General features: G+C 40.2%; 1 protein-coding gene across 22 annotated transcripts in view; it reads left to right on the top strand.

Annotated features, from left to right (window-relative positions):
- LOC109485058 (peripheral plasma membrane protein CASK-like) overlaps positions 1–26,724 on the top strand; it is a 150,122-nt gene that overhangs the window by 96,508 nt on the left and 26,890 nt on the right. For 16 of the 22 annotated variants that reach the window (XM_019788468.1, XM_019788465.1, XM_019788463.1 and 13 more), the window contains 4 exons: positions 5,937–6,014; positions 13,595–13,678; positions 22,551–22,742; positions 23,078–23,143. In XM_019788468.1, the coding sequence (XP_019644027.1) occupies positions 5,937–6,014; positions 13,595–13,678; positions 22,551–22,742; positions 23,078–23,143 (420 nt within the window). The remainder of the gene's footprint in view (positions 1–5,936; positions 6,015–13,594; positions 13,679–22,550; positions 22,743–23,077; positions 23,144–26,724) is intronic. The other 6 variants (XM_019788481.1, XM_019788479.1, XM_019788480.1 and 3 more) reach the window with 1 other exon arrangement.

The raw sequence follows: 26,724 nt of genomic DNA, 5'->3' as shown, positions 1-26,724 counted from the left end.
CAGGTTCAATGAAGTACAGTGAAGCAGTAGATAGACCATGGCTTAAAGCCCCATCTTCTTAACAGTCTCATCCTGTTTTAGGTCAGGAAACAGCCCACAAGTGGGCCTTGGAGACAAATATGGTTTCCTTCGTTCGAGAAGTGGAAAAAAAGAGATCTCAGGTTCAATGAAGTACAGTGAAGCAATAGATAGACCATGGCTTAACATCCCGTCCTAGGGACTGCGACCCTTTCCAGTAGCGTGCATGTGTGGTGAAAGATAACAGCCGGGATTCAAACTCATAACCTCTTGGTCCAGAGGCAGTGTAACTAACACAAGGCATGCTACACTGATAACTAAATATGGACAATGCTTTTTATTGCCTTAAGCACCTAAGTTTTATCTCTTGCCCATCCAACTTCAGTTCCGTTTCCTTTTTGCATAACCTACTTTGCCAATAGTCAAAGTTGATGTAAACTAAAGGATGTACTGCATTTCCTTTTATCTGCATAACTTTTATGATAAGTAAGCGTATACAGTTTAAAATGCACAAAGCAAAGACTTCTAAGTACAGTAACCAACACTAAGTAACTCTGGTAAGAGCTTCTTTTAATGTAGCTGACCTGTTACCATTATCGAATAGCCAGGGTCAGAAAAATATGTGCACTTTCCGGCGACCCGTGTTAGGCAAAAATGGCGACATAAAAACACGCTCTAAAACTCATTTGTCACTGTGTTCCTTATCGTGCCATTTGAGTTTACAGTTTGCTTTTTCAGCTTCAGTTTAGACCAACATTCAAAGGGTAAGCAGCAAGTGCACTTAGCAACCTATATTGTAATGTTGGGTCATGTAATGTTTCTCTTTCCAAGTCCTTAGTGCAAGACAATATAGATATACATGTACAAGTACGTTTATTGCTTCTACATGGGACATTTACAACAAAAGTGTTATGAACTGGTCAATGCCTTCAGTTTAGACCCAAATTTAAGTGGTAAATGCACTTACTGAGCTAACATTGTAAAGTTAGGCCATGTAATGTTCCTCTTTCAAAGTCTTTAGCACAAGGATATATAGATACACAAATGTGTTTATTGCTTGTACGTGGTGTATTTCAACCACAGTGTTATGAACTGGTCAGTGCAAATTGCCTTCAGTTTAGACCCAAGTTTAAGTGGTAAGCAGTAGGAGCACTTACCAAGCTACATTGTAAAGTAAAGCCAAGTAATGGTCCTTAGTACAACATTTAGTGTAAACACGTTTATTGCTTGTACACACTCATGGGGGATATGAACAGTGACAGATTCGTGAACTGGTCAATGCAGTTTAGACCAAATTTAAGCAGTAAGCGGTAGGTGCACTTACCAAACTACATTGTAAAGTAAAATCGTCCTTAGCACAACACTTAGTGTAAACAGGTTTATTGCTTGTACACAGTCACGGGAAATATGAACAGTGACAGATTCGTGAACTGGTCAATGCAGTTTAGACCCAAGTTTAAGCAGTAAGCGGTAGGTGCACTTACCAAGCTACATTGTAAAGTAAAGCCAAGTAATGGTCCTTAGTACAACATTTTAGTGTAAACACGTTTATTGCTTTACACACTCATGGGGGATATGAACAGTGACAGAGTCGTGAACTGGTCAATGCAGATTAGACCAAATTTAAGCAGTAAGCGGGAGGTGCACTTACCAAGCTACATTGTAAAGTAAACTGGTCCTTACTACAACACTTAGTGTAAACAGGTTTATTGCTTGTACACACTCACGGGAGATATAAACAGTGACAGAACTGTGAACTGGTCAATGCAGTTTCATCATACTAAAAGGTTATCCTCCACAATGTGATTAGATAACTGCCAGTTTTCATTAAGGGTTTCCCTCGTTTGTGTGCGGGGAGTCATTAAAATGTTCCTTGCTGAGGTACATTACGGCCTTTTAGCCAGTGTCAGGTCGTTAGCCCGCCTCTGACAGTGATTGAGGAGGACCTGTTCAGTTAAGGAGCCATGGATTTAATTTGGCGGAGAGCTTTTCATGTATGAGAGAGAGGTAAAGAGCCGGGGATACCCCCGGGCAGAACTTTTGAGCAGGGGTTAGTGTTGGAAAGTTGTGAAATATTGGATGTTCAGCAACAAGTGTAGTTATGCTGGAGGCCCTAACATGTCCCGAAGAGAAAGCATTGTCTCTAGCATTTAAAATTTTTACATTATGTCTTTAAAAAAAGAAGAGGCGCTTTTCTGAGCAGGGGTTAGTGTTGGAAAGTTGTGAAATATTGGATGTTCAGCAACAAGTGTAAGAAATGTGTCCTTGAGGTAAAATGAACCAAAGAGAAAGGATCAATTTTATGAGGCAATATCTTTACATTATATGTTTAGAATCACTCTCCTGTGTTTTGGTAGCTGTATTTTTGTAGAATTTGAAGACATTGTATCTTGGATTACTAGTCTTCAAGTTTGAACTGTTTTCAATGACAGGAGCTCTTTGTGTCATGATTTGATTACTGTACAGTACAATCCTCTTTATAATGTTATGCTTTTGAAGACCTGGTACTGTCCTGTTGATTCAACATGTTCGTTAAACCATCATTGCAAAACAACCTCGCGTGTCACTTCCCTCCTTCCGCCCTTACGATAATCCATCATCGCCCCTGACAGCAGGGTTATTTATGGCCAGATAAAGCTGAATTAACCACACTGATGGCTGCACTGCCATCACGCTAAGTGATGGGGAGATACAGTAACTGACTGTTGTGAACCCACTGTATACCATTTGTCCATTACCACACAAGAACCCCCTATTTTAGAAGTAGAGCAGTCCTGTTGTAAACCCCCCCCTTCCTATCTGACAGTATAATAGTCCAACCCAGGAACCTCACTCTGGAGTTAGAGTCCTGGAGGCAGGACAATAAAGTATGAAGCTCCACTAAAGTCCGGTGTGCGGCCTGTTCATTACAATGTAGAAGAAGAACTTGCAACACTGACATCCATCCATGGTTTGAGTTTGAGTGCTCAGCTCTCTCTTACTGTGGTATGGCAGGTATCAGGTGGCTACTATCAGTGTTTCAGGGGAGAATGACATGTTAGAGAACTATTGATTACAGGAAATATCTGTCATCATTGAGTCTATATTGTCAGTTGAAAATGGCCGCCCTGGTGTTGAACTAGCCAGACTACATTACACTCCTAGCAGTCTTACAGTTGAAGTTACACTGGTCAGGCTCCTAGAAGAATGTGTAATAGAAGTTTGATGGCCAACTCTGTATGTTACCATGTTATGACTGGGTTTCATAGGGACATAGAATCCTAAGCTGTTGGTCTGGATTTTCATAGTCCGACTGTGATAAATAATTCTGAGCTCCTATTGGTAGTTCTAGAAATGGAAATGGCTCTCTCAAGTTAGAGGTGTATGGCCACAAACTCTCTGAGAGTAGGCCCAATCAGTTCAATTGACAGTGAGACTGAGGGATTGTATAACAATGAGTCAGGAAGAGACTGTTATCTGTTGTGCACTAATTCTTTGAAATTCATAGTTCATAAAAGAATGCTCATTGTCAGCCGTCGATGACTTACATGCATGATGTACTATCATCATGACATTGGTAATCAACATTGTGTCAGGGAAGGATTAAAAAACTTAAAGGACAGGAAGTAAGTTATTGCACAAGTATCCCCACATGTACATTAGTCTGGCAGTATGGCAATGTCACTGCTTCTACGCAAAATTAACTCCTAGCTGAGAGAAATGCAGCAGGATTAATCTGTGTTATGCAGGCGTGCTTTGGGGATGAATGACATTGACAAAATGACATTACAGTATGTTCTGTTGACTTACTAAAGTATAACTGCAAGAAGATATAAGTATGTATGAAGTATCTTTATTTGAAGAAAGAAGAGTGGGTTATATAGGGGTGTGAGAACATTCAATACATATATATATAGAGAGAGAAATGTAGACCCTTTTCGAAGACTTAGACTTTTGGGTACCAGTGAAAGTCTTTGCTTTGTAAAGCTGACATGAGTCAGACATTTGTTATTCTTATCGCTTGAACGACTTTTTCTGCTATCATAGGAGAGAAAATTACTTGGGAAAAGCAGAGACAGATGGTTATCTATTATACAGAGGATCCGCCATCAGCATTTTGACAACTTTTTGATGATGAGAACAGATGGCAAGTTGGCATTGCGTTGATGGATGGAGCATTCCTGGGACTGAATACAATTGTGTATACTGTAAATTGGGAACCTTTTGCAGTGGTTTGAGCTTAAATTTTATCTTGCAATAGGAGTGAAAGGGAGGCTTTAACATTTTTTTTTAAATTCATGGTTTAAGCAATACTGTTGTACAGTTAAGTCAGCTTAACTTACTGAGTCAGACCTTAGTCAGCTTACAAATATGCACTATGTGGCAGAGACTTGTCATTCTTGTATAGGACTGTTCAGCCATAGCCAAAGCTCTAGGGCTGTTTTAACAATTAATATTTTACCATGGTCAATATTGACCAAAGGAGGCCACCAGGTACTGTATAGTTCAGTCATACATGGATGACAAATTTGCTGTGCCATGAATTTCACAAAGAAGAGCTAGGTTACTGCGAAGATAAAACCACTGCAAAAGTTTGATGATTTACAGTTAGTACTATCTGGTGGCAGAGACTGTCGTTCTCATATAGGACAGTTCAGCCATAGCCAAAGCTGTAGGGCTATTCAATTGATTAGGATCTTACCATGGTCAATACTGACCGAAGGAGGCCATATATAGTACAGTTAAGTCATACTAGTCTGGGTACCATCAGGATTTTCACTCCGCAACGCTTGATTTTCGGGATGGTAAATCCGGATGGTACCTAGGCGAAAGTCATACAAGGATGATATGTTCACAGTTCAGTAAATTTCACGAATGAGATGTCCCCACGAAAATAAAACATTAGAAAAGTTTCACGATCTACAGTACTATCTGGTGGAGTGCTGACGTCACTGTGGTGCCGTGGTATCACAGGAACGCATTGTTTGGCAAAGGGAGATGAATAACTCATATCAGCTGTGCAATCATCACCTTTCTACAATAATTCACAAAGGATGAAAAATGATGACTAGACAACAAGTTGACATTCTTTTGATTAATAGGCAACTGACGACAGACCACAAGATAGCCTTGTGGTTTGTTTTCTGTGACTGCCTGTTCCATGTATTGTGTCCTGAATGATAGACAATGATAAATTACATAGCTGTAGTCCTGTCGTTATTTCAATCAGCACACTAATTAGGAGAGGAAGGCAAGCAGACATGAAATTAGTTCTGCGACATAGTGTGACCGATAGTTTTGGAAGAATCCCATCTATAAAAATGTATAACGCACAAGAGATGTTGGTTGACGTTTGAAATTGTTCCCATGTTGCCCAGTACAGGTCTGATTGCATCCCACACATAGTAGCCTTGGGAAATCTACAGTTTTGAATTGTTCTTGACCTTCAACATTTGGCTTACATTTGTCTAGACAAGTATCATGTCGTTAACGTAATTTGTACCGATAACTTTGTTCTTTGATCCTGGTATGACTCCATGTGGGATGAATAAATTGTTTTGGCTGGTGTTTGGGGAGTTTGTATGTCCTTAGCAACAATGATTGGAAGTGAGTGGGTTGAGATTGGGTTTCAGTTGATTGACAGGGTTGTGGCCCACCATTCTCTGGGTGATCACCAGCAGATAATGTGAACTGTGTAATCATATTGGTATGAAATGTAAACCATGGTGTAATACCAGAGTATAAAATTAGTACTCAAATCAACATATAATTCTATGACATAACTTATAAGTTATGTCATAGAATTATATGTTGATTTTATAATGTACTTCAATCAGTTATAATTCATTCACAAAAACTCAAACCTTGCCAGAAGTCTGAAATCTTTAATTTCTTGTTGAGTGTTTGATTAACAAGTGTGTACCATGTTGTTTCTGCAGCTGTATGACAAGATCAACAGTAAGGCGTCCCAGACAGTGAAGAACCCTCCTTCCAACGCACTCCAGCGGGCCAGAGAGGTGAGACAAACATTTAACCTGTCAATCATTAAGCACATTGCATGGTGGGATATGGCAAACATGATTTTCATTGGTCAGATTGAAATTTCAAATGATGGGCTGTATTGCATCTGGACAAAGTGAATGTGTGTATGGTTGGGCGGATGGATGGATGAATGAAAATGAATGAATTAATGAATGAGTGAATGAATGCATAAGTGTGTTTCTGGTTTCTAGTTCTAGTGTGAAATATCATGGATGTATTAGAGTAAACTGATAGAAACATTGCAGTAAGGAAGAATATTGTTTTCCATTGTACAACAACATCTTCAGTACAAAGGACAGAATATACATCATTGGACATCTGCAATTGTACATCGCACTAAAATTAACATTAATTATCTCTTTTCTTCAATATTTTCACAGTTGGAAATGTATATTACCTCCCCCAATGATTGCACATATTGCAGACCAGGCCCTACTGAGCACCCCATCAACTGTCACCATTAAACTATAATGATTGTAATAAAGTAGATTCCCCGAAGCTTCACAATAAATCACATACAAAGTCTAAATCACCATAAGTCATACACTAAGACTCTATATGACAAGGCCTCATCTCTTCAAGCAAACATAGCATCAGATTCGGCTGCACATCAGGTGGGAATTATAGCTTTTAGTATTACTGACTAATAACGGCACTCAGAATCCTTCTCATCCCAGGATTACTTCAGCGTTTGTGTTGTGAATTCGTCTCGCAGCTCTGGCCAGGCCAATCCAAGTGTATGTTTAGTAGACTTTTTTTGGTCTAAGGGAATGTTTACAATAATGTTGAAAGTGTATGAGTTAACTTCTTCTTCTTTGTAAAAAAAAACATGCAGAGGTTGAATAATTTTGTAAAAAACATGCATTGTAAAAAACTGTGAAATTCTATTAGGAGATATCAGGCGACACCAATCTGATGCTTTGTTCATGAATTTCAGCAAATTTTGAAAATAGAAATTATGAAAATAGAGGATCAAAAAGAAAACTTGTCTTTGACATGTTGCAACATTTACCCCAATGTAAACCAAAGTATATACATAACTCATGTACATTTCAGCCTTAGTTGTTGAACTCAAAGTACAAACAAATTAGACAGGAGTGGCCTTGGGAAACACACTGCTTTAAAGCAAGATAAAAGGAACTGTCACAGTCTTGCTGTGCTTCTTCAACACTGTTTGATGGACAATTTCAAAGCCACAAAAATGCTACTTGAGTAGTGTCTTCAGGCCTCCAGGCTAGTATTGCTTGAATCATCCGGATCTATACCTACAGCATCCTTCTATCAATCAAATCTTGACAACTGTAAGTAGGAATAGATCAACCTTGGTAGATCTAAGTTGGACTGGCCAGTTCCCCTTTCGATGCTTCTATGCAGATACATTTCCTTTGAAGCATCGCTGAGGAAGATGTAGAAAAATATACATCAATATTGACCAGTCAATCCTTGATCACATGCATCATGTGATGCTCCTGTGATATATTTTTCCCATGACTGTCGTGAGGAATATTGAAGATTTGAGGAGCAATTTGTCTGGTGCATGTAGCCATTTCTGGTCAAACCTACGATGTATCATGAAAACATTGTAGGGGCATTGTACAAAGTATGTGACCAAGGCTCAAAGAAGAAACTCTTACTACTGACATTCAATGCATGAAATTTTATCATGCTATGGGTATCCTTAAGATTATGATGTGAGTTACCTGTAGTGTGAAAAAGAGATGCTTTTCATTTTAAAAAAAGTGTTAATTTTAGGAAAGGCTTGTTATCCAATATCAAAAAATATGCTTGTAAGACTACTGGTAGGAACTTGACCACCTTCATGTCAACATTTGCTTTTTGAAGAAACCTTTATAACTTGCTGGATTTGTTTGATATTATTCTGTGACTGAAATTGGTATAATGTGTTAGTCTGGCCCATACATATCAAAGGTGTAAATGAAGAACAGGAAGCCAAGGCCAAGTAATCAAGGGTCGATCGAAAGTAGACGTCTCTCCTGATCCTGCATCTATTGCATTACTTGACGTTGTTTCCGTCGGAAACGGTCTAACCATCGAGAGACCTGACCTCAAGAATAGCCAATTTATGCTGCTCTCTGGCAGAGGTCAGTGTTCCAATAGATTCTGACACAAATAGAGAAACATTCGCACCACTCGTGTAGAAATAACCAATCTACGGCGATCTCTACGCGGAGATAAAAAAGCCAATCTCGAGGATTACGACTTGGATTGGGTCGTAAGTGCCTCCTGAGAGCTTCTAATGCGCTGGCCTGAAATGTGGCAGGGTTTTACAACAAAGCAGAAAAGGCTTAAAAAGGTCAAAGGAGATGGATCCGAGGAAATCCTCATGATGGGGGTTCTGGGGAGTAGTATTTCCATCAAAGGCCTGTCCGGGAGAGGCATTAAGTTCTTGTAGTTTTAATCCGCCACTTGAAGTGAAAGCTTTTTTTATGGAGTGAAGTGCGTTAATGACTTAGTGATGGCACCAAGGGCATCAGAAAGATTGTAGATTAAACATGTTTCCTGACTGCCTATACTGCTGAGAAAGTTGGACAGAATTCAACACTCAATTTCTGTGGTTTTATATATGGCATTTTTTTGTTTCGGGTGGCTGAGCTGTGGCTTTGCTTATCTGTGTGTCCTGTAATAGCTTCAGTTGCATAGTGGTCTGGGAGGTGATTTTGACCGTGTTCCACAGTTCCAGTACATTCACAAAAACCTGAGGTGTGTCAACTCAAACAAGTTAAAAGGTCACAAAATAAAAAAAAACAAACTTGCAAACTGTTTTTCTTGTTGTGTTTTTTTTTTTGGAATCTTAATTTCATAGAAAAAGGAATCGCGACTGTGATTCATCAAATTGATGACAAAATTAGCATTCAGCATCATGATTTACTGGACCGAATGACGACACACTCCTCTGACCTGCATTAGTCGAAATTTTGCGGTAAGAGCTTTTCTACGAAAAATCACAGCCCCCTTAGGACGTCCACATTACAGTAATGAAACCACTGCCGCCACCCTAAGTGACTTTTCGTGGAACTGTTAAGAGAGCTTTTCCGGGAACGATCCTTCGAGACTCTATTAACAGAGCCTTCTTCACTTCAGTGTCAGATTCAGTACTGTATGAATGGATGCATGATAGTACAATAAATGTTCTTAATCCAGAAGGAGACATTGCGATCCAATATGGTACAAAAAGTTGCCAGTGTGAAGAAAGAAATTCAATCATTCACTTGATTTCATCTTGCTTATTAATCCTTTGTTCATGTATCAACATTGCAGAAAAGAATGGTTGTCTGAATGGCGTTGATATTGATAGATATGTCTACAGAATTCAACAAATATATCATGCTAAGATTGCCATCCAAAAAAGTCGACGATTCTGACAGTAGAGATCCCAAACAGTCTCTTTCTGTCTACAGAGATCACAATCAGGGTATCTGCCTGTACAATCAGTGATTCTACAAGTAGGTATCCCGATCAGTCCACAAATTTTAGGATACATGTATATGCTTAAAAGACAGAAGCTTTGGAAAAAAGAGTTCTGAAGTCACTTTGTTTGAGCTCGAGGTTGGAGATAGTATATCTGTGCCTCATTCTTACCTTGACACTAAGCTTTGCTGTATTTTGAGACATCATTTTCATCCACTCAGAACAATAAAGAAAATGATAAAACATGAGTATGAAACTAGTAACCTCAGAAAAGCCCCTTTATGCAACATCTTTGACGTCATATCAAATCAGTAGGACATTTCCGAACCCGTGTAGATCTCAGCGTGATCCCACAAAATGGCACGTAGCTGTTGTATAACATCATGTTATGTAACTTAAATCCCCTCACATAAAAGGATATGAATTTTTCTTCTTATAACTAACACTTTTATCTTCCAAAGAGGATCTCAACTGAATGAAAGGTCAGAAAACTGATTGTATCGCATCACAACTGAGCAATAAAATTGATGACACACATACACGTACTCTCATCAACTGTCAATGTGCCCTCTAATAGATATATTATGGTAATGCCACAGTACCAATTCCTTTGTACACCCCATGACAGTGCTTTGAGTAGAGCTGTAAAAAATTCAATTATGTCACAGCTGAAATAGCGATGCCGTTATGTGTGTGATATGAGCTGCTCAGCTGGTTAAGTACAAATGTTATGTCTCCTCCTGGTGTTAGGAACGTCGCTTCACATCTTCTTTGACTCCACAATTACATTTATATGGCAGCAGGAATTGTGTTTTTATGCCGTAGGAATCTCAGGACAATTGAAATGGTTGAGATAATGATTTCGGAGATAAATTTCGCCTTCAGGTACAAATATACTTCTGTTTTCCAAAATGTTCCTATAATATTATGGAAGAAATTGAAAAGTGAAGGAAAAAAAACAGATGTAGTTAGGCTACTGCTGGAAAAGTACATAAGCTGTACTTTCCATGGTGCTGAAAACCTGGTAATGTTTCTATAATATTATGGAAGAAATTGAAAAGTGAAGGAAAAAAAACAGGCGTAGTCATGCTTCTGCTGGAAAAGAACATAAGCTGTACTTTCCATGGTGCTGAAAACCGGGTTATTGTAATAGATAACTTTCCGGAGTAGTGCAGTGGACATATACATAGCTCTGCAAAAGACAAGGTTGTCTTATGTTAAAGTTAAGTTAAAGAGCCTTCCCGCGTCAAGTGACGCATATAGGGCGGCGCCCATCTCCGTTCATTTGCCCTGGGCCACACACAGAAGTCACTACAGCAGGGGGCTAGTCCACTGGTAGTGGTGTGTGTTTAACTCCCATACTCTTTCCCAAACGCTGAGTGCTAAGCAGAGAAAGCAGTATGTACCATTTTTAAAGTCTTTGGTATGACTCGGCCGGGGATCGAACTCACGACCTACCGAATGCAAGGCAAACACTCTACCCACTTGGCCATTGCACTTGTCTTATGTACCAGTGTGAAACTCTTCAGCAACAGCGAGACAGTTGTAACCTTAACCTTCACAATAATGAATGCCATTCCTTTGAACTGGCAAGCAGATAGCATCTAAGTAATGCTCTGCGCATCCTTCTTGAGAGTATATCTGGAGCTTGATGGGAGCTAGAAAGACACTTAGATTAGACTGAAGAAGAGATAGTCGTGCCTTCAAGCACCAGAGGTGAGGATTGAGGGGTTAAAAAACTATTTTCCTAGAACTATTGTAGAGTAGAACTCTTTGCTGCCAAACAGGTACAGTAGGGGCATCCTCACTATATTTAGGTTGGGTCTAACAGGTTGTCCAGTGTAATATAGCCAGCTGCTGCCATGCTGTGTGCCTACGAAGCTGGTGTGTTATGCCGTAGAGTGTTTATACATGTACTGGCTATACAAGTACAGATACAGAAGCTGGTGTGTTATGCCGTAGAGTGTTTATACTGGCTCTACAAGTACAGATACAGAAGCTGGTGTGTTACACCAAAGGCTACCGGCAATACAGATACAGGTGTGGAAATGGCCCTTGAAAGTCTTTGTCAGTGAAGACAAGCCAAGAGAAGACAGCTACAGGTACAGAAGCTTGAGGGGAGGGGGGGGGGGCGCTATCTGACACAACTCCACAGTGAAGTGCAGTTATTGATCACATATGGTAAAAAAGATGCCGAGTCATCAATCCTCGTCAAGTGTACGTGACGGCCTGTCTCTAAAATCAAAGGTTCGTTGGGATCTGTCCAGCGTGTCATACATTACAGCGTGACAGGAGGATTATCGATAATTCCATCTGGTACATGACAACAGGTGGGGGAATTGACAGTGTCCTTAGGAGGGTTCAAACCCTGAGTCTTTCTGAAGTGTTCCCCATGATTTTATGATAGATCTGCCCTCTAGTGTGCTTTAAAGGCATCGGAAGGGATTTCAGAGCAGTGAAACTGGATTTTCAAAGTCAATTTTTTGCTGATTTTTTCAGTGTAGTAAGTTGAATCAATCCTATCCCATAGCGTTCAGATATCTGTGAGGCAAAAATGTGATGTTGCTGACAGAAAACGGTTGCTTATTCCGGCATATCGAAGGCAGGTTCTAGCTTGTTTGGGGGCTATTTCAAACGCTTCAAGTATAAAAGGATGACAAAAATAAGTTTTGCAGTAAATGTCAATATCACACAGATTTCTTTTTTTGTTTTGCTACCCTGAAAATGCTGATAGTTGCTTTGGATGCCTTCAAGAGAAGAATCTTATTAGGATCCAGTCTTTAAGTACAGATTACTGTTATACAGTACCAATCATCCTATGATCTTCCTATACGTCTTTCCTTTGAAACTGGCTGAGTTGATAAGCTAGGTGTAAAGTACAAGTAAGCTAGCAGGGGATAGGTTACACACTGTCAGTAAACTACTTGATTTTAGAAAATGAAGAGGTCCATACGTATCAATTGCGTGGCAGCATGCTAAGGAGCATTCAACGCTAGACGAATATATTCGTCTTACTCTTTCAACGCGTCAGCCATTATTTCTGCACGCAAGAGCTCCAAATTCATCAAGACTGACCCTGCTGGGCCAGAATCGCAGACCAGGCTTTTAGAAGATTATGAAAATATTGAAGCAAAGGCGATAACAAGGCCTACGGGGATTGTACAGGTCTTACACCCTCGTCTGAAATGGGCTTTCTGCTCTGTCTGCCTCCCACGGGCCCGAATCTCTGCCCTTGTCTAGATAGATCAGATCCTCTGCGAAATTTCTCCAGGAAAGAACTAAAGCCGTATCAAGGCAAGCCGTAGTGAATAGCGACAAGATGGCTGCAGATTGTAACACTTGGCTGTGCACAATCACGCACTTCTAAGTAGGAGATATCAGAGTTAGTAGTCCAAGGTTAACAACCAGAGGGGTTCAACTGGTAATATACTTGTAGATTGAGGTGCAGTACAGTCTGGATGTCTAACTTCATTGTGACGGAGCACATGTAATGGCTTTGGGTAGGCCCAATGAGGGGAACGTGGGGCCCGGAATCAGGCAGTTGGGCCCAAGCTAGAGAAGGGGAAGGTCCGGTGGAGGACTGTTGTAGAACTCTTAGGAAAAGCATTAAACGTTCAACTCGCTCAACATTCATACTGTTGCAATTGCTGTACACTAAGAAAGTGGCATACATTTGTTGGTACATGTATGCAACCTAACTTTGTACTCACTGTTGGAATTTTTATCATTAATTGACACATAGAGAAAGGCATCTTGCTGTAGATGGATGGATGGAAGGAAGGATGGATGGAAGGATGGATGGATGGATGGATGGAGGGTGGATGGATGGATGGGTGGATGGATGGATGGATGGATGGATGGATGGATGGATGGATGGATGGATGGATGGATGGATGGATGGATGGATGGATGGATGGATGGAAGGATGGATTATTATTATATGAATAGATGGATGGATGAAAGGAAGGATGGATGGATGAAAGGAAGGTTGGATGTCTAGATGGATGGATGGGCAAACTGAACAAGATAAGATAGCTTAATTCATCTAAATGGAAGCACAAGTACTAAACCTAGTACACATGGAGGTGATTTGGGTCTCACATTGGTGTTTTGTGGTCTCCTCCAGGTGCTAGATTCCCTGAAGGACTGTGCCAACGACAATGAGGATGCGAGAGAACTGGAGTCCATTCTTATCAAACCACACTTCATGGTAAGTTGCAGTGGTTATGCATGTGGGAATGTAGTATGTTAGCACAGCTGCCATGTTGGTGGAACAGATCCAAGATGGTGTGTAGAATAAACAAACACCCCTGCAGTTCCAGAGCAAGCTGCTAGGGGGACCAACCTCATGGTCACTAAGCCTGAGCACTCTCGCTATCTAACATCCAAAACTCTTGACACTAGCATGTACAGATGATGGGATACTGGAAGCTCCACTGCATAACCCCAGGGGGTCCAAAAATCTAATCACTTTGAGGTATCATCAAGACCTACCCCACCTATCAAATATCAAAACAATCCATTTAAGTCTACTTGAGTTATCATGCTTACACACAGACACTTGGCACATGACCCTTGGCAAATGAACTGAAAATGGTTCTGACAATGGAATTCATTGTAGTCTGGTTCCTTCTATAAGGTGCTGCAATTAGGCAGAAATCAAATGTTCTGCTCGTTTCGCACATAACAACTTACCTGTAGTGCTTGTTTAACAACCTAACATCATGTCCAGGTATATAGGCCTGTTACACAATCACCGAATCCTGTTAAAGTACAAACAGGCTTTAACCACCTTGGCATTTCGTCCAAATCTTGTAAAAGGTCCCTGAAATGAGGTTGTGAAAAGTAAGAGGTAAGGTTAGTGCACGACCTTTTACTGTCTGATCTGTGAGGACATGGATCAAAAGGGACGTAGTCTTCAGATGGATCAGCGGCTCCCAAGTGACTAGCTGGCGTTGGGATGGCAGATGGTTGCCTCAAAATTAGCTCTGAGGGTTACCTCAAAATTAGAAATGGAATCGTCTCGGTACAAAAACTGAAACTGTACCTATATTGCATTATAAGGCTACATCATCTTAATTTGTTGGTTCTCAGATTTTTTGCAGAAAAAAATATGAAGCGATAAGGTGAAATAAAAAAGGCCAGAGCCTGTAATATTATGATAGGAACCATGAAGTCAACATACTTAGGTTGGGTTATGATTCATACAATGTTATTGCTGGCACCTCTAGCTTTAATGGACTGGCAAGTCTGGTTTGTATCATTGCTCCACTTGGGGTACTCTGAAAATGACAGGTAATGGGGCTACATTTGTTCTTACATAATTGACAGCCACATTGGGGGTCATTGAAATGTGACTGTAGATAGATTCAGGTTGGTGGAGGTTTTGTTTTCAAAACAAATTTTGCTGCCTCCACCAGGCCTTTCTATGGGAATACAGATTGTAGAATTTGTCAAAAAGGAGAGTAAAATTGGCCAGCGAGCCAGTCCGCAGAAAGTTGATTCTTTCCCTCAGTGGCCAGTCAAACCCCAAGGCAGCCCAACTCCCCTGGCAAATATTCTCTAGTATAGATGTATATAGACAGCATAGTTAGCCTGCTAGAAACTAACAAGTATATTGGGCAGTACAATCTTGTAGTGGTATAAGCTCGTTCAAGTTGGTAGTACAATGTATCAATCAGAGGCAATTGCTGTAGTGTTATGCTGTTCCACCCTGTCCCCTCCTTTTCTGACAATGGACTAGTCCTTGAAGACCTTGAAGTTGCAGTAATCCCATACTTGAAGTCCTGGAGCAGAGGATCAGTCTGTTTGGTATTTTTACACCATTAACAACTGATAAGCCCCCCTCCATGTATGGAAAGCTGTTCCAGACATCTCCCTTCTGCTTTCTGGCTCCATGAAAGGCCATGCAAATCCAAGCAGCTGTCTCATTGTCATGGAAACAGGCTCATTAGCATATCCGTGCCTTAGCAGTGGCCTCATTTGCATAAATGAGTTAGGCAGGGCTTGTCTGAGAGTGGGTGATGTTGTTGAACAGTCTGCACTTGTCTGATGTGGTTGTGTCCTTTCTGTCAGCGAGTGTGAGATAGGAGGGAACATGCTGGCCTGTTTCAGAGGAAATTCGGTAGGTAACAGTCCACTGTGGCTTTTGTGTTGGTTGTGTTAATTATCTAATTGAGTATCAGAGTATGGGTGTTAATTATTATAACACCTTTAAGATTATGTTTTATTTTCTATCCTCAGGAACAGTAGGAGAGCTTAGTACACTAAGATTATTTAAAAACAAGGCTGTTTGATATTGTTTTCCTTTCCAGTGAAACTTGTTCAATGTCTACATTTGTATAGAAAATGTCTTTCAAATTATGTCTTTTTGTTATTGATACAAGAAATTATACATCCAAAGAAATTATGAAAAATACAGACTACAAAACTGTCTAAGAAGCTACTTGTGGGTGGGCTAAATAACTTGTCAATGGATAAAAATGTGTGTTGATTATTGTGACTGACAAAATTGTACATGATATTATCACTCTACATGTTGCACTGAATCTGCAATGTCCTTGTGTTGAGTTCAAAAATAGACTTTTATGTCATCTTCAGCTGCTCTGAGACTACTAGATGGTTCAAAACAAGTGATGGTTCAAAACAAGCTGTTTTCAAGCAGGGTTTCCAAGTTGGCAGAGACTTGCCTTGTTTATTCCAACCTCCTCTAAAAACAAAAGAAGAAATTGTCTATAAAAAAGTTGATTTGTCAAAAGTTTAACCATCACAAATTTATAAGATTACTGATATCACAATCTTGGTAAAAGTCCTGATGAAGTATTGTGTTGACAAAAATGAGAATCATTTTCCCCAAGACAAGACAAAGAACATGCGGTGTGTTCCCTACTGAGTTATGAATAATTAATAAGTGAGAAATCACCCTTGGCTGAGAATAATCTCCAGATCTGTAACAAATGATGGCAGGAGCTTTGGATGAGTCTAATTTTTGTTATCGTCGCCCGCGAGATGTGTGCAGTTATTGAGTCGCATTAGGCTGATTGTGTCATTCCAGTCTGTGTTTTACCCCCGGCAGTGTTTATTATAGTCTGCAATTATTCATGAATGGGAAGTGATTTAGAAGTGTGCACATGTGCTGAAAGGATTGGAGAAGAAGAAATATGATGAATATATACAGATGAACTTTCATGCAAAGAAGAGATATGTTTCTTGATCTATGGTACATTGGCCTTTTTGTGGTAGAGAACACTTAATATGATGATTCTTTGATTCAACGTTGTATACTACTTGAAGTTCTATAAGAGGGAAAGGTAGGCAATGTTTAGGTATTGAAGAAAAGTTCAAACGTGTTTAAAATGTTACTATATCAGCCTTTTTGTGGTGGAGAATAATATATAACCCAAACATTAGAAACAAACACATTCAATGTTTTAGGATCAAGACTTCATACTTGAGTATAAGAGGGAAACATAGAGATGTTTGTTCCTTATTTGGGTCATACCCGGCCACCCGTAGCGACTTCATTGCGTACTCCGGACATTCCCCCACCATTTTGTTCCCCTCAATCACTGGGTCTCCAATAAAACGGTCCAGGACTGATTGAAAATACCTCTTCCCTCTCCCGGCACGGCTGACTTATTAACATTGATTGAAAGAGGTAATGTTTACACTCCGGACGCCACATCCTAGAAAACAGCGCTTTAATCAAACCGTAGTGCCCATTCAATCATCCCGGCTTATATTAGTCACTACGATTGGGCCTGATTGGAATGAGGAGTACTATGTAACCTCTTGGTTCAATAGTATAATCGGATAGCCTCCCAGTCTTTTTAAGGTACGCAATAAAGTATCACTTTACTTTGGAGTTCAGAACAAGATTGGATTGGAATGTGAAAGGGCGGCGCTTTGGGTCGACCGAAGGCCAGATTGGGGCAATGTAATTGTGATGATTAATCCTGTCACTTAAGTATGTACAGTTAGGGTCCCGGGGGATTGCAAAGTATAATGATGTCATCATTGTGCGAGGATGTTATAGAGGCCTCTCTTAAGGTGCGGTTGAAGAGATAGGAGCGAGTGATTGGTTCGTTGGTTGGATAGTTGCCTAGCAGTATTGGTGGAAAGAAACAGTGCAGAGCCGGCTTTTGCTGAGAACTGTGGAGCTTGAACTATGGGAAAGAGGAAAGGATGGGGCTGCATTTTTCAGGTGAATGTTTGACTTTTCTCTGCATGGATTCATAGCTTTCCATCCATCAGTCCAATAGCTTTAGTGATCTTTATGTGGTGTTTTAAGTAAGTTTGAGACTAAATTCTGACAGTGCAATGCACAATGGCTACTTGTTTTTATTGTGTATTCCACATGACAGTGTCCTGTCATGTAACAACTGACAGCTTTTAAAAAAAGTGCTCAAAAAAGCCACTCAGGGGACTGATAAAATGTGATCTATGTGGGCAGGTGGTCACTATGCAGACAGGACTTGTATGGGAAAGAGCTCCTAAGGGACCACCCAAAAGTGGTCACATTGGCCAGGTGGTCCTCATATAGACAGGTGGTCAGGTGTACTAATATGTACATGTAACGAGCACCATTCATTGCAGGGTAATGTTTTATTCACCATATTGGCAAATGTTTTTAATAAAGATTTTTGCTCTTTGGAGTATGGAAGTATTGTTTTGGGTGGCTGAGCTGCAGGGTTTGTGTATATGTTTGTCCAGACAGTAGGTTGACAGCACATGGATCGGGCAAAGCTGATCGACAGGCAGAATGACAGGTCAAAAGGTCAGACACAGGAAATAGGATAAACTTGAGAGTAGGTTGACAGCAGGTGGGTGGGAAGATTGACAGGCAGAATGACAGGTGAACTTGAGGTCATGAAAACCCAAAGTACTTCTCAGAAGTTTTCAATTTTCTAAATTTCTTATATTATTTTCATAACTCTGTAGCCTAAGGCCACACCAATTTAATTTGTTGGTTCTCGGATTTTTTCAGAAAAAATATGAAGCGACAGGGCGAAAAAAAAAAAAAAACAGGTCTAGGCATCCTATTGTAGGCTTAAATGCTACGAAATGAGCCATGAAGTCAACACAAAAGGCTGGGTTAAAATTTAAACATTGAATTTTGAACTTTTAATCAAACCACTGCAATGATAGATGGGAAAACTGTAACAACTAGGAAGAAAAGGACTTTCCTCAACTGTTGGGGGCAAAACATGAGCATTTTTCAGTTGATTCAGAACCAGAATCATATTTTTTTTTTGCAAATCAGAAAAAAACGAAGAGGCGAATCCGAGAACCAACAAATTAAATTGGTGTGGCCTAAGAGAGGGTTAAAATGAGTGGCCACCCAGGCACCCACTACCTCGAATAGTTCTTGAAATACATTTGAAATCAATTAAAACAGGGAAAAGAAAACTTCAGTGAAACTCCCCTTCTCCAGGACTTGGCACTCACTAGAGGTGTGAAGTATGGGGTCTATTTTAAAGACAAGATGGCCGCATGAATAAAACAGGACAGTGGAGGCCCCCAAAATTGGCACCGTGAGCGGGTAGTGGTGGAATTACCCTTGTTTATGGTGCTGTCTTGTGGGGTGGAGAGTTTCAATCGTTTCACACGGAAATTGTGAACGGTCCATTGCCCTGTCAGGCTGATGGTCTGTGTGTGTGTTTGTAATGTTCTAATGGAGGGTTGTTGAGAGGCAAAGGAAAGAGAACCACTGTTTCCAAGGAAACTGGAAGGCTGAAAATATATGATTGTGTATTTTATTGTGGTCGGCAATAGAAATAATTATTGCTGTCACAGTATTACGTACCTTGTCAAGAGTTTAGTGTGGGTGAGGGGGTCATGTTGAAAAATTGGAGATGGTCATGTTCTGAATAAGACTACAGCTGTATTTTCATACTATGATCTATTGGTTCATTTTATTTCTGTCTGTTTAGAAATATTGTTTTGGGTGGCTGAGCTGTGGGTTTGTGTATCTGTTTGTCAAGACAGAGTAGGTTGACAGCACATGGGTGAGGAAGACTGACAGGCAGAATGATAGGAGGTCAAATGTCTCTGAATCTGTGTCAGCAGGAATTAGAGGTTGACATGGAAGAATTCAAGAAGGCAAGGATTTATGCCCTTGCTTTGGCCCTCTCAAAATATTCTAACCTTGTGTTGCATACACTGCTTTGAAGTACATGTATGTATACTATTACGTTGAACTTCACATGAGCTAATAGATACAGAAGAACACAATCATTAAGAAGAATGAGAACGTAACGACTGAAAAGAGTTGTCTTCAGGTCAAGAATCCATCTCCCCTGTCCATCCATCTTCACAACAAACCCTACCCTGGTGGAGCGATCTCCATCCATTGTGGTACTTTATCAAGTCAGATGACATTATCCATGAGAGTTATCAAGCCTGTCGACCTGGCATCACGCCACTAACCAACAAATGGAAGAAAGCTTATCAGATATTTTCCTAGATTTGGTATCGATTGTGGTAGATTTGCCTTCATTCACGCACCCCTACAGGACTGACTGTCATCAACTTGGTAGAGAGAAGTGCACTTAATATTCTCATGTGACTTACGAGGTGGAGAAATGTGATATTCACACTCAGTCTCAGAATTTGTTCATCAGCAGTGTGTCAATTGGGTAACAGTAGAGATCTTTGTGAACATCTCTTGTCCCTGTAGAAGAATCAACCATTTTCTCAAGATTAGTCCCTCGTGACATCACTTACATCAAACAGGATTGACTGTGCCATATATATATACACAGTCTCAGAATTTATTCATCAGTATTGTGTCTGTATTGGGTAACAGTAGACAAGTGATCTTTGTGAACATGTCTTGTTACCTTTGAATCAAGATTGAAGAATCACATGTAAAATATGTCCACTGTGGCCATTTTCTTCCAGACTAGTGTCCCTTGAGACCTAACTACAGACAAGATTGACTACTAGTATACCATATATATACACAGTGCCCTTAAGACTACATACGTATAAGTTTGGCCTTTTCAGGACAGTTGGAGTTGTGCTAAATATGGAACAAAGTTTGTCTCAGTCTCGAGTCCATCAGGAATTCTGGCCATGTATGGGCTCCTCCCTGAACACTGGATGTGAAACAAAGAGAACTGAAAAGGTTGGAACCGTTGGATGTATAGAAACATCAGGTCCTGTTGCCATGGTAGTATATGCTGGGTAATGTACAGTAGTTCATGAGGTCTTTGCTCTTGACACTTAACTTGTGGAGTGATACGTGCAGCTAAACACACACGTCTGGCCTGAAAGTGTCAATAAGAATCCAAGTTTAGGAGGCACGTGTAGATCATGCAATGATTTATTGATGACCAATGTACCAAGGGTCCAAGCTTTTATCCAAACAAGGTGATGTGGATGAAAGTTGTACTGTGTTACTGTAAATTGTGAAACTTTTGTGATGGTTTTATTTTTGTGGTGACTTCAACACTGCAAATGAATGACACAGTGAATATGTCCTCCTTGTATGATTAGTTTTTTACATGTACTACAGATTAATTATTGTTTCAACCAAACCAAAGTCAAAATACTGTGGATACCTCCCTGTCCCTACTACTGACCACCACGAAAATTTCACAATTTACAGTACTTTTAAATCATACTTTTTCTTCCATAAGACTGGAAAAGCAATCAAGAAAATTTTGGCCTCTGATGTATCAACATTACCACAACTGACTTCAACAGTGCAGTATGAACCTTAGAATAGAAACATGGTCATATGATGTATTTTTAGCAGTGTTACTGGGGTGCTGGAGTTGACAGTGTGGCTTGGGGTAACACTGTGATGTGGCCACATGTACATTATGAGAAATGTCAAATGGCAATTTCTAAATTACAAAATGTACAGTCTACTAAATGTGCACAGAAAACCCTACATGCACACTCATTGGATTTTTAGATACAAAATTTATTCTCTAAATGTAACTTCTGTTGAATTATTGCATTTATTGAGTCTAGAATGCAATATACATACTGTCACAGTATGATGCAAACTCCTGGCATTCTCGCCCCTCCCCCTCCCACTTTTACAAATATCCCAGACCTCTGTAGCAAGGTCGTGATACGGTAGTGTTACAAGTTTGAGTCCAGTTCCTGTGATGTGAACTGATTGCCTTACACTGAGAGACTGTCCATCCTGACCCGCTGCCATTAATTTGACTTGTTGAGTGATGGTGACCTCAGCTAGGGTCAGGGCAGGGTCAGCGTTGTACCTTCATATTTGGAGGGTTGTCTGAGAGTATGGAGGGTCAAGAAGGAAGGATTCTGTCCTGTAACAGCGCTCTACTAGAGGTATATGTATCGTCTTTGGACAGTTTCCCACATTCCAGAAAAACGTAGCTCCTCTAGCATGTAAAACATGTTGTGTATGCATGTATGGTCCTGTGCTATACATGGACATGACATTGTACATTGTATACTACGTACTGTCTAGAAAAAATTATGTTACATTCACGAATTACCGATTTCCCAGTTTCAATACCCAGGATTGGGGGGTGTCCAAGCTTAAGAAAGCTACTCGGTAGAAGCATTTCAATCAACGATTGTTTCCAACATTGAGCTTGTTGCCATTCCACAAGCTTTAGTAAAGGGCCGTGATGTTGTCATGGCACAAATAAGTTTTTCTGGCACTGTACTGCTAGTTTCAATGCCGAGATCTAGGGGTTTCCAAGAAAGCTAGAAGCTTTTTTTATACCACAATTGTTTGCAACACTGAGCTTGTTGTTGCCATTCCACATTCTACTACACAGTCGTGACATTGTTGGGTAGACGAATTAGATTTTTCTGGCACTGAATCGTGCATTGCCACAGCTTTGGATGCATGTTTACAGCACTTGTTGCCATTCCACAGGTCCTACCGTACTACATGTCGTTGTGTGGTTGATGAATTTTTTTTCTGGCACCAAATTTCAAGTTTCAATACACAATTCTGGCTTTCTCTACCACACAGTCCTGACGTTGCTATGTCTGCAAATTAGTCTTTTCTGGCACTGGTAGTTTCAGTGCGAGCACAGTATCGGATGAATGTTTATAACATTATGTTGTTGCCCATTCCCCAGGCCCTACTACAGAGCCATGACGTGGTCGCCCACGAGGTGTACAGTGACGAGGCGATCCGCGTCACGCCGCCCCCGACGTCGTCCTACCTGAACGGGGACGACGATCCAGAGAGTCCGAACGGGGACCTCGACATGGACAACGTGACGCGCGTACGCCTGGTCCAGTTCCAGAAGAACACCGAGGAGCCCATGGTAAGGATGAGACGTTTCGATTTGTTGATTTTGCAGGGCTCTCCCCAAGCAATGAAGCAAGGGTGCTCCCCCTCTCCCTTAAATCCTAGCACCCAAAATGTTAAATTCAGGGTTGTCTCTTAGTGTTTAAATTTGATGAAAATTCACTCATTTTTTCATCAACTGATTAGGGAGCACCTCTCCCTTAAGAATGTCTGGGGAGACCCCTGTTTTGAGACCTCCTGATGTTGGTTGGTTGGGGTGGGGGGCAGCCTCGGCTGGATGTAAGTAAACCCTTCCTACGGCGTCCTCCCGTCATGTTTCTACCCAAACTTCTGATCCCTCCTTTTCTCCAGTACGATTTGGAGAACGTCACTCGCGTCCGCCTCATACAGTTCCAGAAAAACACAGACGAACCAATGGTGAGGACCTCTCTACCCATGTACTACCTTCTCTCATCCAATCCAAACTTGCCTGGCACTAGACTTACGTCTGTGATACAACGCACCACGCTGGGGGTTATTTCACAGTTATACTTACACGGAAACTTTACTCAAAGGAAACAAAACAATCAACAAAAAACAAAGAAAGTTACTCTGTTGTCTCCTTGGCTTTGCTGAAATTCTGTTCTGACTTTGTGAAGCATTTGACCCACTCAGTCTGGTACTAGACTTAAACACAGAGATAAGGTGCTAATAACCCCCATGCACACCCTCCATGCTGCCAATCGATGGTTTGGAGAACCAATCATTTGATCCGACCGTGATCCAGGGCTGCCAGAACCCCTATGAGGGACCACAGGCGATCATACTGATTACATCATACAACGCTAACGCTTAATCTGTTCATTTTTTTTTTTTTTTTGCATATTACTAAACTGTTAATCTTTTTTGTATGTGTATCATATTTGATGTAGTATGCATGTGTATGTGTATGAAATGTTTAATGCATGATAAGAGCGTCTAAACTCTAATTTATGAGACACTAATAATTCATAATTGTTGTATGATTATGATCTTTTTGTGCACAAGTTATTAGGAAAAGTTGATTGAGAGACTTGAATGCATTGTTGATGTCTTGATAACATATAATGGCATTTATATTGTTGCATATTATGCATACATTGATTTGTTCTCACACTGAACTGTCAAGTGCATTTAGTTGTCAAAGGCAGCTATTGTGTTACTATAGCATATCTAATCAAATTGTATGACAAAAACACGTTACTGCAAAGTGTAAAATGAATTACGTGCAAAAAATCTTAACTGACAGACCATAGGCATGCAACTGCCTTTATAAGTGTCCTGTAAAGCTATATTGTTGCTGTGTTTTTCTATTTATTGGCTATGACTATGTAACACAAGCTGCCATCTACGAACTATGCACAGAAGATGAACATACATAATTACTAATACAGTCATGTAACACTGGTCACTTCAATTTTGGAATGTCACTTTCCGAATTTGCAGACGGCCATGTTGAAATCCCTGATTTTCAACTTTGCCATTTCTGCAGGTACAGTAAATTTTTACATACCATTTGAAAGATCATGTTATCCTCAGTACCAGGTTATTTTTTTATGGTCAAAACATACATATTTGTCAAGATATTTCACTTTAAAAATTGCAATCCCGTCGGTGTACAAGCCACACCGACGGGATCAGAAGCCCACCCCGGTCGGGAGTAAACTCTACCCCGTCGGGGTGGAAACCCACCCCGCACCCAGACCGCATCCAATTATCCTCATGAACACCCCATGAAAACCACTGAATTAATGAGAATTCACATCTTCACACCAGTGTAATTAGCAAGTTTGTGTGATAATTCATGAGAAGTCTGGGCTCAAAGGTTACCCCGACGGGGTTGAACAGCCCCGTTGGTGTGTTGAACAGCCCCGTCGGTGTGTCAGGTTGAACAGGCTGGGCTTAAATGGCCTAAGCCTTCAGACCAGACTGAAAGTAATTTCCCAATGAAGTTAAAAAAATTAACATTAAACTTGCTTCTAGGTTGATGGCGGTTTATACACAATTTATTATATCACTTCATTATTGTAGTTCTGTGTGTATTCCTGCAGTTTTTCTAGACTGTATTTTCCAGGATTATGAAAGAACATTGTCTTCAAAGATACAAATGAGTCATGGATATCTCTGACATGGCAGGAATGGATATGATTGACCAGTCAACCTGCTCCACATGAGTGCCATATATATGTACATGACGTGTACAATCCTGTACATGTGTAGGTCCTAACAAGGAGGTTAAAAATCTAGTCTTTGTCCACCAATACCTAGCTCACTGTAGGATGAATTCTAGCAAGGAGGTTATAACCTCTAACCTGGCTAACACTAAGAATAGAGTTTGGACATGGCTAAAAATTTAATAAACGTTGATAACAACTTTTCAAACTCCATGGATAAACTCATCTATCATTAGCAGAATACCCCAGGGCTCAAAATATTTTTCACTGCATACCTGAACTGGTGCAGTAAACATTTAACCTGCACCAGACAAAGAGAAAAATTTTGCTTGCACTTTGGCCACACCAAGTTAATTATGGTTAACGGATTCACCGCTTCATTTTTTTCTGATTTGCAATAAAATAAAATTCAAAATCAACTGCAAAATGCTCATATTTGCCCTGAACAGTTGAAAACAGTCCTTTCCTTACTACTTGTTACAGTCATTCCATCTTTCAATGCAATGGTATCATTAAAAGTTCAAAATGATTGTTTAAATTTTGAACCAGCCTGGTGTGCGGACTGCATGGCTCCTATCGTACCATTTTGGGCCATAATAGGAAGCCTAGGCCTGTTTTCATTTTTATTTTTTTTTTCCGCCCGCTCCGTTATTTTTCTAGAAAATCCGATAACCAAGAAATTAAATAGGTGGGGCCTTACTCAGACTTTGAGAAGTATGCATCATAATAAAATCTGTAACCATTGCTATTATTTTTTATACGTCATAGGTGCTAACAGTCAATGCAGCGAACAAAAATACACATACTACTACATGTATCTATAAACCCATGGCCAAGTGCAATGTTAGGTGCCAGATAGCAGAAAATCTGACTGGATGAAGGGCCAAATAGTCAATTACAATGTTCTTTAGTTTTCACATGGACTATCTTTCTGGCTTTTCCTGGGTGACCCAGTACAAGCTGCCGAGATACTACCAGTAATTTGGCATGTAACACACTCCCTTATAGGATAATTTGTATCAAGTTGATAATTGGACAGTGACATTTGCATGTCAAGAACAATAGCTGACCTAGTTTTAACCCGCATAACAATTGTACCTGGAGCAGAATAATTACCGAATGGGTACTGTTGGACAGAAATAGAGGATTGTATAATTCCTTGCTTTGAAAGCAGGCTCAAGTTGTGAATATTAGGCTTCTTGCTTATCTACTTAGTCTAAGTATTTAGGCTCATATTTATATATACTTAGTCTAGTATTTTGTTGCCAAAACTGGAAATAATCTGGAACAACTTTCCAATATTTCAATCATATTTCAACTTCACAGTCAAAAACATGGCCGCCAACACAAGAATAATTTGCCCCAATATGGACGGACCAAAACAAAGACTGAATATAAACAAATTCCAGGTTTATCCATTTGTTTGGTCATTTTGATTAATGTCATGTGAATAGTGCTTACAATAGCGAATAGGTAAACTTTAACCATGTTGGCTAGATTCTAAGGAATATTTTAGCCACTTTTTAAAGATTTTAATGACTGAATTATTAGCATGAGCCAGGTTTGGAAACCAGTACTAGTTGTATATAAATTTCATGCATTGGATACTTGTTAATAATGCATCCTGGTATGTACAAGTAGTTGCATTTGAGGCACATCAGAGAGGTCTATCTACCTAGCACAACTGTTGAGCATGTAGTGGGCAAATTTAGTGACTTAAATAAGCTAACATCCCCCCCCNCCCCCTACTTTTCGACCCCCTGTCCCTACTCAGGCTACTGTCTACAAAGTCTATGGATTCTGATT

This window comes from Branchiostoma belcheri, unplaced genomic scaffold (assembly GCF_001625305.1).
Source record: "Branchiostoma belcheri isolate BF01 breed outbred unplaced genomic scaffold, Haploidv18h27 scaffold72, whole genome shotgun sequence".
Classification (NCBI taxonomy): domain Eukaryota; kingdom Metazoa; phylum Chordata; class Leptocardii; order Amphioxiformes; family Branchiostomatidae; genus Branchiostoma; species Branchiostoma belcheri.
Note: the sequence above shows the minus strand (reverse complement) of the source record. Positions and strands in the feature narration are given on the sequence as shown.